This window comes from Kryptolebias marmoratus, linkage group LG11 (assembly GCF_001649575.2).
Source record: "Kryptolebias marmoratus isolate JLee-2015 linkage group LG11, ASM164957v2, whole genome shotgun sequence".
Taxonomy (NCBI): Eukaryota; Metazoa; Chordata; class Actinopteri; order Cyprinodontiformes; family Rivulidae; genus Kryptolebias; species Kryptolebias marmoratus.
Window position 1 is genome coordinate 9,839,672 of NC_051440.1, and position 13,210 is coordinate 9,852,881.

Sequence of the window (13,210 nt, forward strand, 5' to 3'; positions counted from 1 at the left end):
TTCATGTTGTGGGAAGCTTCTTTATTTCTGTGATAGAGGTTTAGGTAGAGATATCGGCCTATCACAGATACATATGTATATTTCATTCTGTTCTTCATTAATATACCATATATATGTGATTATATATGTTTGTGCTTGCGTCTGTGTGTGTTGAGAACTGTAAGAACAAATAATCCTTCATTAGCACCCTCAATAAAATGCTTAGCACCCCCTTAGCACCTGCAGAAAAAAATATCTGGAGCCGCCACTGGTTCAAGGCAATATTTTGATTATGTTAATGGCTGTATACAGTTGAACAGCAGAAAAAAAATGGTTGAGTTGGTCCTTTAACTGTAGACCTTACTGTGTCAAGTTTGCCATCTTTGAAATTGAACAAGTGCAACTAAGTGTGGCAATTCATCAGTTTTGAAACAAGAAAGTTTTTAAGAAAATAAGCACTGAAGAATCCTGGCCCAAACCCCCATAGATCGTTGTGATTTATATTCTGCTCAGCTCTCAAAGCAAACACCTTTCTTGGTCTGAGACGACTTCAAATAAATTTTGGAGAAAGTTGAGCAGAATGGTGAGCAGTATCTTCACAGCTTCTAAAAAGTTGGATTAAAAAACAAAGAATAAAACAAGAGGCAAGTCTTGTTTTTATCAGAGGCTGCTTGTTCTCAGGTGCGCTGACGCAAGCTGAATAACACATCACACCATAAAAGGATTCTTTCTTTTATGTTGTTTTTTTTTTTTTTCCTTTGTCTGGGCAATCGTCTCACTTTGCCAACTGACAGTGTAATCAAGCAGTTAGATCATCTGTTCAGTATTTTGATTTATGTTTCATGAGACTTTAGGTTTGAAGTACAGCAACCAACAAAGAAACCTAATTTGCTCACATGAATACTAAAGAAAATCATAAATTAGACGATGAGTATTAAATGCCACAACTGATTTATTCTGAGAAATGCAAAATTCTCAGTTGTGAAAACATTTCACTTGGGTCCTCTGATCTAAAAAGATGATGATTGTTGGTTTCTACAACAGAGGATAAAATGTAAATGGGAAACTTCAAAGAAACCAAACGTCAGTGGAATATGCATAGAGCTTTTGCTGCAGGAGAATTAATATTTTCCATTTTTTAAACAGCTAGCAATCATAACTTTGGTGGTTGGCAGAAAAACAGCGAGCAGGGAAATCATTTATATGCTCAATGTTTTTTTTTTTACCAGCATCTCCAGGAACAATGGAGAGTGGTAACAAATAGAGAAAACTTACTTTGTGTGATAAAATTACAACTTTTCATTTATTCACTAATCTCTGTTTTAAAAGACACTTAGGGCTACATACTCAACAGTGAGCAGTAAAAGTTTTAGTATATTGAGTTTCATCATTTTGTGTTATTAGCATCTGCTGCCGAGTTGCACAGCAGTGATTCTGGCATCTGTGGAGAGCAGTATTTTGCCTTGTGTGGTTGTTAATACAGAGCACTGTGCATACCGCAGACACTATACACTATATTTTTACACTTTGCAAATCTTTTGAGGGCCATAGATAGGGGATTTAGTTGTGTACTAAAACAGTGGACAGTAAATAAATTTGTTGCAAAATTTGCATGTAGACACAAAATGTGACATGTTGTCATGGATGAAACAACTCCAAAAAATGGTATTTTTTGTCTGCAGTGAACCTTGTCATATGTATGATGCTCATATGGAGCTTTGTTTTTGAAAGAGAATATTTTGAGCTAAGTATTCCACGCCACTGCAGGTGATGTCTGTCTTTAATCTGCAGCGCACCAACTAAAATGTTTTTAAAAAATCAATGTATATAAACAGATTTTTTACATAACAGTACTAAGGAGTCAATACTGATTTGGAAGAATATTTTTGAGGTGATCTACACTAGTGGTTCCCAAACCTTTCAGTTTTACCAACAACATTGAAAGATTTGTGACCCAAATTATAATTGGTTAAAAACATCCAAAAATTTCTATTAGGCCATTGAAAGAAGGGTATATATTGACAAAACAAGACACCTGACCAACCACTAACTCTTTTAATTCTTGTGTCAAGTGTTTCTTATCTCTTGTCCCATTTATGGTCAAAATGATCCTTCAGCAATCATTCTTATCAAATTTTATTTCTCAAAATAAGCACCCCCTCATTGCGTTTTGTATGGCCGACAGTATGATCCCAACTTTAGCTTTGAGAACCACTGATCTACGCTAGAATATAGAGTATTACTGTGCAGAAAACTGATAGGAGTGCCTATTGTCTGGCATTTCTTAATTCTAGCTGGTGCTCTCCTTCTTTGCTTGTTTTCATTTCCCCATTCATCTTTTTGCATGTATGCAATTTTGCATTTCAAGATTGGGTCCTCAAAGGCCTGGGAGCTTAGGGTTTCTGCGTAGTATCTTAGCTATTCCTAGAACTGCGCTCTTCTGGACACAGATCTCTGAGGTTGTTTCTGGGATCTGTTGAAGCCACTCTTCCAATTCAGGGGTCACATCCCCGAGTGCTTCAATGTCCAGTGGCACCACTGAGTCCTTGACTTTCCACAACTTTTCTATTTCTTCTTTTAGCTCTTGGTATTTCTAGAGATTCTTGTGCTCCTTCTTGATGTGACAGTTGCTTGGAATCAGTTCATTTATAACCACAGCCTTCTTCTGTAGTCTGTTGATTGCCACAACATTCAGTTGATTAGTCATCACCTGTTTGTCAGTCTGGAGCTGGAAGTCCAACAAAAGTTTTGGCTCTGCTGTTTTGTACCACTTCTGGAGGCTTATCCCACATTGATTTTAGGATATTTATCGTAATCTCACCAGAGATGTCCCTGTACTCTCTCTAACTTATCCAATATGGGCCTGAGAGCCTTCAGCCCTGCTGCTCATCGTGTCTGGAATTCTCTTCCAACATCCATCGGAACTACTGAATCTTTTTCTTCATTTAAAGTGTCACTCAATACTCTTTCTGTAGACATGCTGCTTGTCTATTTGTCTATTTTAACTGCAACATTAGCCTATTTTAACTGTAGCATTTGCCTGTTTTAATTTTTATATTTGCCTGATTTAACTGTATTATTTTCTTTTTATGTAAGATGTCCTTGAGTGTTTTGAAAAGTGCCGGTACATAAAATGTATTTTAATATCATTATTCTTTATTTTATTATAAGTTTCCATTTTGTTAATCAATACATGTTATTTAGGCATTCTTACTAGTATGAGGCATAAAGCAGTGACTGTATATTCATGAAAGATTAACTGTTGGGGCTTTAAAGGAGTATTATAGCAGTAAAGTTTAGCATGGAAGTCGCATATTGCAGCCAACTGAGTAATCCAATAAAACCCCCTCAACAGCTGGTGTTTGGTATGTCTGTTTTGGGATAAACTTTACAATGCAACAAGTCCAACTTTGTGGGAGATGACGCTCCTTGTCTAAGTAAACAGCTGCGATAAAAACAGAATCTTATTGTTCAGGTAGCCTACACTATTGAGTTGCACTTCTGCATGAACGCCTTTAGGTGTTAAATGGTTGAATTTTTCATCAGTGTCCAACAGAGGAGTTCTGAATTCCTGTACTCACCTCACTGACATAGATGGCCACGTCCTCTTCTTCATCTGTCCGATAGCACAAAGTGAGCCCTAATTTCTCTTGACTGCTGAGTCGACAGAGTTCAATTTCCTGTACGGAGAAAGGGAAAAATAGCAGAGTGTAAAACAAAAGTATATTTGCTGGGACTGAAAACTTCAAAAGACTAAATAACAAACCTTTCAGCATACAATAGGATTGGCTACAAAAACTCTATAAGAAGTTGCTTTACTGAAGAACAGACAAAAAGATGAATTAGGTTCTGGTACTTGTTTTGGATTTTATTTCAAACTATTAACTCTGAAGGCTTTTTGAGTCAGAAAAGTGTTTGATCATGAAAGACTTACTTCACTTTGGGGTGTTTGACTGAAGGGGCTTTGATAAATGTCAGACAACCTCAGGTGTTTTTCTTTTAAGTTGTTTGGGGTAAAGAATATTATACTATAAACTAATTAAATCAATGTTAGACATATTTGCTGCAGAGTTGTTTGTCAGCTTGCGAGGCGAGATCAACAAAATAAAAAGTCTGGCATCAATTGTGTCAACAAGGATTCTTCATTTTGGTTTTTAAATCCAATAGGTAAGTTATGGGACCTGGTAATCACTTTTATATTGTTTTGCTTTAGCCTATTTTGTCCTCCGAGCTTTCCTGGAGATAATCCACTTTCCTGCAACTCTGCACTTTCAGTTTACCACAACAATGCAGCCAAACACCCACCAACCTGCGCCCCATTTCGAAAACCTGAAACATGTCAAGGGGTGTTTGAGGGAATCAAGTGTGAAATGGCCTCCACCTCCCAAGGTCTTCATTAGAGCAGAAACATACCGTCTCTCAGCAGCATGAGCGAAGTGGTTGAGTGGAGAGCAGGATGGAGGACGGAGAGAGAAATGAGGTGGCTGTGAGGACTGTGGCGGGGCTCGCAGGGGTCTCACACATAAAAAAAAAAAGAGAGGTTCATTTTGTCTGTGACAAGTGCAGGTCGGCTGGTTACTTGTGTTAGATGTAGCATGGCTTTGGAAAGGGGAATGGAGAAGGGGATAGGGTGAGATGAAGGAAAAAAATGTGGGGGTGGAAGGCCAATACCTGGTGCCTAGGTCTCCATTTTTTAGCTGTTTCTGATGCCCAGCTTCCCCTCACACACATTCAAAGCTTGACCATTTTCTCATGCTCTCATTTTGTACCTTTGGTTTTAAAGCACACATTGATAAATCATTTAGATGTTTTCAGACTCTACACTACTGCTGCAGAGCTAAATACTCATCCCTGGAAAAATAATTTCTGCATCATCTTTCACTCACACATACAAACACACTTCAAAATAACACAAACAGAGCAGAACCTTAAGAACGGCATCATCAGAGGCTGTCCTTTCATGATATACATTTTGACAACCTCCACCTGATGTGGAACTGAAAGTTTTATCTCACTGCCTCAGAGGCTGACAACTTCAAATTCCAGCTGACGAACAAGAAGACGACGTGAACAAGGTGGGCTTTGATGCCGACAAACTTAACAAAGTGAGTTGCAGTTCCTGAACGGCTATTAAAAACGTTTCTAATTGTCGGGGTGAGTTACAGCAGCTCATCTCCAGAAGCACCGAGACGGTCGTGGCTGTAATAGGAGGCAGTGCACTTGTTTCATGCTGACACGACGTGTGAAATTGTGGGATATCAGTGGGAGATATTGAAATCACAGGCAAATGTCGCGGAGACATTTCTAAAAATAAACTGCACAAATTAACTGCTGAGAGCAAGGCAGAGAGGAGGTGTGAGCAGGTGCTGCATGATCCCTTATGTGCAAAACATGCCTGAAGTTACTTACAACTCATTAATGATTACACGTTGGACAGGACACCTGTGACCAAATGATCAGAAAAAAAAAAACTGGCTCACATTGTGTGCATTCTTTCTTCTTCAGAAAATATTGTGTGAAAAATAAAAGAAACACCCACTCGCTCAGATGCCTCTGTAAAAGGTGGCCGTCTCCTGAACCATCAAAAACACATTCACCAATCTCTGTCTCTCATCTCGCCTTTTGATTTTTTTCCCCCCCTTTCTGTTTTCCCAGCAAGCTCCCTGCCTCTCAGGCAGGAGATTGCAGAGCAGCAAGAGGACGAGGGATGACAGTAAATTAATGACTGTGATGGCATGATTAAGAGGAAGATTGCTGCCCGCCATCAAAGCACATTGGATGCTGTCATAATAATCGTGCCTTTGATTACCGGTAATTGGAAAAAAAAGAAAAAAAGCAGCCGCAAATGTGTTGATGGCTAGCACGGCAAGGAAAAAGAGAGGAAGACCATTTCCAAGCTTGGAGTACTTCACTTCCTCAGAACTCATCAAACCTAATCAAGGAGATGGTTCCTAACGTAGTCGGTCTTGTGGTGGCACACACATCAAGGTTTTCCCAGCAAATCCACAATGTTGGGCTGTGAAATTGCAGCAATAAGACATGGCCTTTGTAGTCCAACAATCCAGAAGATCAAAAAGGAGAAAAAAAATAATACACTTATGGTGGAAGATAAATTCTGTCTGTACAAAGGGAACAATTAAATTAGACTTTCTACAGTGTAAATTGTTGCAATTTTATGCCACCTTTTTTCTGTTTTGCTCCACAAAACGGGACTAACCTTAAAGTCTTACTTTAGGATTTTTTAAAATCAATTCAGCCTAATTTTGTTCAGCTACTTCCCCCTCAAGTTTCCTTGTAAATGGAGTCACTCATAGAAAGAGAGCAAATTTACAAAAATGTTTCCAAATAAGCAAGAGGCTCAGGCCTGTGAGGAGTAGAAGTATTTTCCAGAAAATGAGCGGCTGAGGCTGCAGTGATGACCAAGTGTCAACATGATGCCACAGTGTGTGGTGTAAAGACCCAAACGCAGACACACGAGAGGAAGCATCCAGGCAGGCTGGTTTACTGAATAGTGAAAGCCAACTTTTAATATCATTTAATCTAAGGTACAAGTAGTCCAAGGAAAGCAAAAGAGAACTTGGCAGATATAAACAAAGGAACTAACAATGAAATGAGGAAATCAGGGGGCGTAGGCACCTGGAGAGGTGATTATACGCTGTGAGTGGCCACAGGTGTGCTGATTACAACATGGAGCAGGTAAAATTAGGTGGAAGCAGTAAGATAAGGGTACTCAGGACATCAATAGATAGTGGCAAGAACTACAGGAACAAAAGCAGATCTGACTAACATAACCCAACTTGTAGTAAAAAAAATAAGAAAATTAAATATATTGTAGTACAACACAAAAAAAGAACATGTACAAAACTCAAACTGAGAAGCCTAACCGTGCCTAACACTGAGGGCTGAGGATAAATTTGTACAAGTTAAGGTTAATATAACGAAGCTTGGTGGCCAGTCTCTTTTTGGTAAAATCCAAATAGCCAACTTAGAGAAAAAAAGGTTGGAAAAAAAGGATTTTATTATGACATTTGATGCCTGTCAGTCCTCTTTGTATTTTGCGATGCCAAGCAAGGCAACAATCTGTGAGCTGCTACAGAGAAGTTCTCAAGTTCAGTCTGGTGCTTTAGACACAAAACACCCCCCAACATTCACACAGTCAAACCACACAGCTAATGTGTGCTCAGTCACAGTTCAGGTGTCAGTGTGGGCTTTAGGTTTTACACTCTGTGCAAATAAACAGTCTACTTCTAAACTGGTGTCACGATCAAGGATTAACAGCTATTATGGCGCATTTAATGGACATGACACTGCATGAGACAACTACAGACTTGCCAAAAAAAAAGTCAGTTTAGTGGAACAGAAAATCGAATCTAATACGAGCAGTGTTTTTTTTCCTGTTAAGCTTGTGGCTGATGTAACTACATCCATGCTTACATTTCCCAAGTTGTAAAATCCCATTTCAAAGTGTTATAAAACAGCTCTGCAGCGCTTTGACATGAGCTAATCTCCTTACTCAAACAGCTGTCTTGGCTTATATTTCATTCCTCAGCACTTGTTTTTATTGTGTTTTAATGCCATATTGTTTTCTTTATGAATGGGTTTAGCAGCAGGTGCAACAAATTCATAGACACCTGGTTTACTTTTAAAAGAATATTACTGACTAGACGTAAACATCTATAATGATGATGTAGAACTCGTTGACTCAAATGTTTGTTAATATGATGTCAAAACTATTAGCTATACACTTACACCTTGACTGCAGACATTTATTGTTATACATAGGATTGAGAATCTTAATTACAGCAATAGCTTAGATCTTTTGAAGAGGGGTTCTGTAAAATGGTTATGAACAAATATTATCTTCATATTGCTAAATGCTTTATCAAACTAAATTTGAAGAATTAGAGTTCAATTCTGACCAGTTCATGCAAACCCTTTTTATAAATTTTTGCTCCACCATCAATTTCACATTACACAGTTATTTACATAAAATCTTATGATCGTTTGCAAGTGTAAATAGCACCAGCAGCAGCTAGCTGTAGCACTTTCAGTTCTGCCTGGGGCACTTCCTGCAGGGTTATTGTAATATTTCTACTGGAATAACTGTACAACTCAAAATCAACTGTGAGCCACGCTTACAGGAGTCGTTCAAATTTAAACTTTGTTTCTCCAAACTGAGGTTGTTCAAAGAGCTATCTACAAAAGGTAAGATATTAATTGTTCATAACCTTTCGACAGAACTTCACTTTAAAAGCTCTGAACTGTTCCTTTAATGATATCCTGACATATAAGAAAAGTAATTTTGATATTTTCTCAGTTCTATGATACCAAAGTGCTTTCCCCCCCCCCATAACATTTTCACCAAAGGAAATTTATTCTTGATTCTCTCCTTCAGCAGAGATCATTTATACTCTGAAAACAGCTTTTCAGCTTGTGCCTCCATCTCCCTCGCAGCGTTTTCAGTTGTCATATAGTAAGTGGGGCTGCATTACGGCGGTATAACCCCCACCGAGCATGAAACGTTGCAGGCCACAAAGCATGCACATGGTAAGGGGATTTGTTAATAGCAATGAGGCATAAATGGACGCTTTAATATTTTATATATTTTGGATTTGACATTGGGGCCTCTGCGATCCGAGTGGGTGCACAAATCTGTTTAGGATGTGAGGAGACAGCTGAAGCTCAGTGGTTTGAAGCATTCAGAACAAATTCAAATTAAACACATAGAAAGGGGGGGGAGCTGAGCAATCATCATACATCAGACCAGTCGGGGGCCTCGCTCGGTATATGCTTGCACATCAATGACTCGGAAATAAGGAATATTGTAGCAAAGCAGCAAGCAGAGACAGTGGGTGTTAATCTTCTCCTGTCGGTTGAATCAGTGCATTTGTATATGTTTGTGTCAGAGAAGAACAATCCTAGAAACCTCCTCTATTGGCGTGTTTTGTTCTTTACACGCCAATAAATATGGAGAATCAGGTAACGTGTTGTTTTTCTCACTTTTTTTTTTATTGTATTAGCATCTGCCACACACAGCTCATTACCAGGGTTTGATCAGAGTCAAAAAGCTTGTTAGGTTCCTCTTCAAGAGATGTGAAAACAATTAGCAAATTTCTGGCACTACTTCCCCCTGTCACTTTGTGTTAAAAGAAAAAAAACACAAAAAACCCATGAAGGCATAGCACCATTTCCAGTGAAATAAAATGTTTTTTTCAAGCTATCTGGAATGTGTTTGATAACACAATGATCTGCCTTCTATATTTGTTTAAGTTTCTGCTCTTTAACTAAATGTTGAAGAAACACTAAGTTCCTATTTTAGACACTAAATGATTTTTTGAGTTTGAAACTATCAACATTTTCAACTCTTGTTAGCAAATAATTTATTTCTGAATAAAACTAATGAATAAAACTTTTTTACCCTAAACATGTTACATGAAGCAACATATCTTATTTTTTTATTTTTAGTTGATTTCCTTAAATGTTTGTAAATGTATGTACAAAGTGAGTGTTTTTAAAAAGGAAAATATTATTTTCCATTGTTTTAGGGTGTATAAATTCTTTTTTCCATACCAAATTAATAATCTGATTATTTTATTAGATTTGAGGCTCAGATTAAAAACAGTTCTTTACATTAATACACATTAAAATTAAAGCTGCGTGATATATTGGAAATGTATTTTTATCACAATACTAATATGTCAATGTCAATAAACATTTGACTGTTTGAAATGGAATAAATCATAAACCATTACACTCCAGAAAATACAGAACTGTGGCTGACAATAAAAAAAGAACAATCTTATTGCACAGTAAACATCCTACGTTATTTAAAATTTTGTATTTGGTAAACATAACTACAGAGTCCCTCAATGGATGTTGGAGACAAAAAAATACAAAATCTGTTACTCATGTGCACAAGAAACTGCGTGGTGTGCAAGGGGCAGTTTTGTGTGTGTACAAAGAGAATCCTATAAGTTTTTTGTGTGCACAAGAAGCAACCTGGGTGGGCAAGCAATATAATCTTTTGCGCACCAGATAGATTCTTGGTACAGACAAGAAACTAGTACACACCGGATAGAAGGGAAAATATTTGGAGTGCACCCGAAAATCCTCTTGGCAGCCAAGTGAGCCAAATGTCCTTAAACTCAGACAACTACAGAGAACAGCTGCAGAAGAATATATATATCCAACCTCCTGAAAACACGAAGTAAACACAAGTATAGGCAAGTTGAAGATTTAAAAGTAGCTTAATTAAATCTCTTATTGCCATTTTCATACCGAAAACACAGACGCTGAATTGCACTGGATATTTTCTTGTGTGTGACAAAGAACTTGTGCCTACCAGACCCGTTTTCTGCAGTGCACAGGGTAATACTGTGTGCCCATGGCAAAGTTTCCTGTGAGCATCCCAACTCTTGTGTGCTCCAGAAGCCAATTTTAAGCAGTTTGTTCTTGTACATGGCTTCTTGTTTTTAGTTGTTTTTTTTCTCTCATCTTTCTCTGAGCAGTGTAAAGTTGTAAAGCAACTTCTTCCTTGTTTCATCTTCTTTATCAAAATTCATTTTAAGACCTATTTTAAGCACGTGATCCCTGCTTAGCAGTCAGATCAAGAGCAACTCCTACCTCGTACTCAAACTCTTCAGTCCTCTCTCCATCCGCGGGAACAGGGGAGAGGTAGTCGGTGCCATCATAGTAATCTTGGTCCATTGTGTGAAGAGAATGACAGCTGTCGGGAGAGGGAAAGGTAGAAAGGAAATGAAGGGAAAAATACACACAGGGAGAGGAACGGGAAAACAGGGAGAGAGGTTGAGATGGGAGCATTAGCTGGATAATTTCTGTTACTCCTATTATTATTTTCTTTCAGAACATTTCTCAAGCTTCAAATCTCAAAGTGACAAGATTCACTTGCTTTTGTATTCGTTGGAAAAAGAAAGAATAAAGGGATTTGTGGAAAAGCTTTTACAGACGCTGGAGTGTGTGATAAAAGTATAAAAGTACAGCCCCTTGTTAATAACAGCACATCCACACTCTGTAATTTGCTTCCTACTCTTGACAGACCCCCCCCCCCATCACCACTCATCACATCCACCACCCTGTATGGTGTAATTCTATTATGCTTCCTTCAGTTGCCAAACAAAACCTTATGAGGGGTCTAACAAGATGTGTGGCAGCTTCGGTGCCACACAAGATAATAGTTGTAGACCAAAAAACTTCAAAAAGACATCTTGTTGAACATGTTGAGTGATGTGTTCGCAGGCTGTCTGACTATCAGATAAACCAGCACAGTAAAAGTGTCTGAAAACAACCGCTCTTTGATTAAAACCGACTAGTAAATGTCAGGATGCTTGATGCTTCAATATTATTCCTATAAAAACACGTAGCACTGGGAGTAGGTGTGAAGAATACAATTACAATTTTACAATCCAGCCTCAAACATGAGCTGCCAACCATTTATATCTATCTATAAAAATCTATGAAGACAGCAGTATATTGGATCCTGCACCTGATCTCAGATGAGGAGAAGAAATGGGAGTTTTATGGGACATATTGATTACATTTGGACTCAAGCCTGGGGCTGTAAGTATGCTTTGCTTTGTGCTGCCCATTTTTTTTTAATTGGCCATTTACTTTAATCACCTTGTAAACCTTACCTGAGTCAAAATTGAACCTCTAAGCATCTCCAATTATGGCAAGAAGTCCCTGTGGGGAATCTGTGGTTACAATATGTTCGTAAATGTGTCTCAGTTTTGATCCGGTTATGTATTGTACTTTAAAATCAGCAGGCAATACTGATTGTAATGATTTTTGTAATCATGACCAACATAGATTAAGTTCCAGGATAAGCAACAAAGTCTCCGATGACAAACGACAACCCATGCATGTTTTAAAATGTTTACTGTGGTTGAAATTAATCATCTATGAAGCCTAACACCAAGTAAGTTGTAATTTCCCAATTCGGTGCTATATATCTTTTGTTGTAGTCCCTGGAGGTGAAACCCAGATTTTCCTTTATGCTTAATGTTTCTTGTTCATGCTTTACTCCTCCTCAGAGATGAACTGAAAATAATGAACCAGTTCCTTTGTTGTTTCAAAGGGAAGCCTCCTGTTGATACTAAAAAAATCTTTTAATTTTTATGCATTAGGTTTTATGCTTTCCCTTCATTTCTTCACAATGTATAAACATACAAGTCACAAATTTAATCTGACAGTTGAGTAAATATAAAACAATTAATGTTGTTAGTTAAGATCCTAAGTGTCCACCACTGCAGATTAGAACCACAGCTTCTGGGTCTTTGGCATGCCATGATGTCCAGGCCTTGACAGACTCGCATCTTTTGCCACATGGAAAACGCCGGAAGAGATGACGTTCGAGCTTGGAGGAAGTGGCTTTATGTTTGACAGCATGCTCAGTAACTCTGCTGTTGTAAATGTCCCGAAGTGATGGAAGTGTACAACCAATAATCTGATTTGCTGTTTTCACTATCTGCTGCAGTTTGGAACGTTCCTTTGAGATGGAGAAACTTAAACCAGATTATCATGCTGAGGCGGGGATAGAGTTAGTGATTGCTGTACTGAATCATCAAGGACTGTGGCAGGTTGAACTTTTTCAGTGCTGCAAGAACAAAGATTTTTTTTTGTTTTGAGATAGTAGTTTATTAAAAACTGGTCCAAAAATGCCTATCTTCCTTTCCAAAGTGTACTCCAAAAAATTAAATCCTAAACATTGGGGAGGTGACATTATTTTCTTCCAGCCACATTTCTCACTACACCATAGAAATGCAAGACAGGTAATGGGTATTAGAAAGCTTTTTCATAAGACACTTCAAACTGGGATTTAGATGCCTTCTGGCCATTTCTGAATGGACTGAGGCAGTAAGGAGGGGTCAAAGCAAATCAACCCCTGAAGTGCCTTTGTGCCGCAAAGCAACATAGTCACAGAGCCAAAACGATCAACATGTGAAAAGGTCGGCTGGTTTTGTGTAGATGACACAAAATGTGGGTCGACGTTCACCACATTGTAAAAAGACATATGCAAACTGTAGTGGATCCAGCAAAGGGTCTGTGATGGTTTTTAGGTGAGCTAGGACAAGTTAAGACACCAAAGGTTAAGCTAGTGGTCAAGGACTGTAACTAAATATTGTCTGAGCATAAAAAAAGAGTGAAATTGGATACATTTGTCTCATTCAGGACAACCTACTTTTCTGTAAGTCCTGTATTTTATTCACCAACT

At 38.2% G+C, this 13,210-nt stretch overlaps 1 protein-coding gene across 1 annotated transcript in view; it reads right to left on the reverse strand.

Annotated features, from left to right (window-relative positions):
• The window catches only part of LOC108229908 (PDZ domain-containing RING finger protein 4-like), a 63,371-nt gene that overhangs the window by 11,360 nt on the left and 38,801 nt on the right, over positions 1-13,210 (reverse strand). Inside the window, exons 3-4 of the mRNA XM_017405628.3 lie at positions 10,603-10,705; positions 3,561-3,659 (exon numbers count right to left, since the gene is read on the reverse strand). Coding sequence (XP_017261117.1) covers positions 3,561-3,659; positions 10,603-10,705 — 202 coding nt within the window. The remainder of the gene's footprint in view (positions 1-3,560; positions 3,660-10,602; positions 10,706-13,210) is intronic.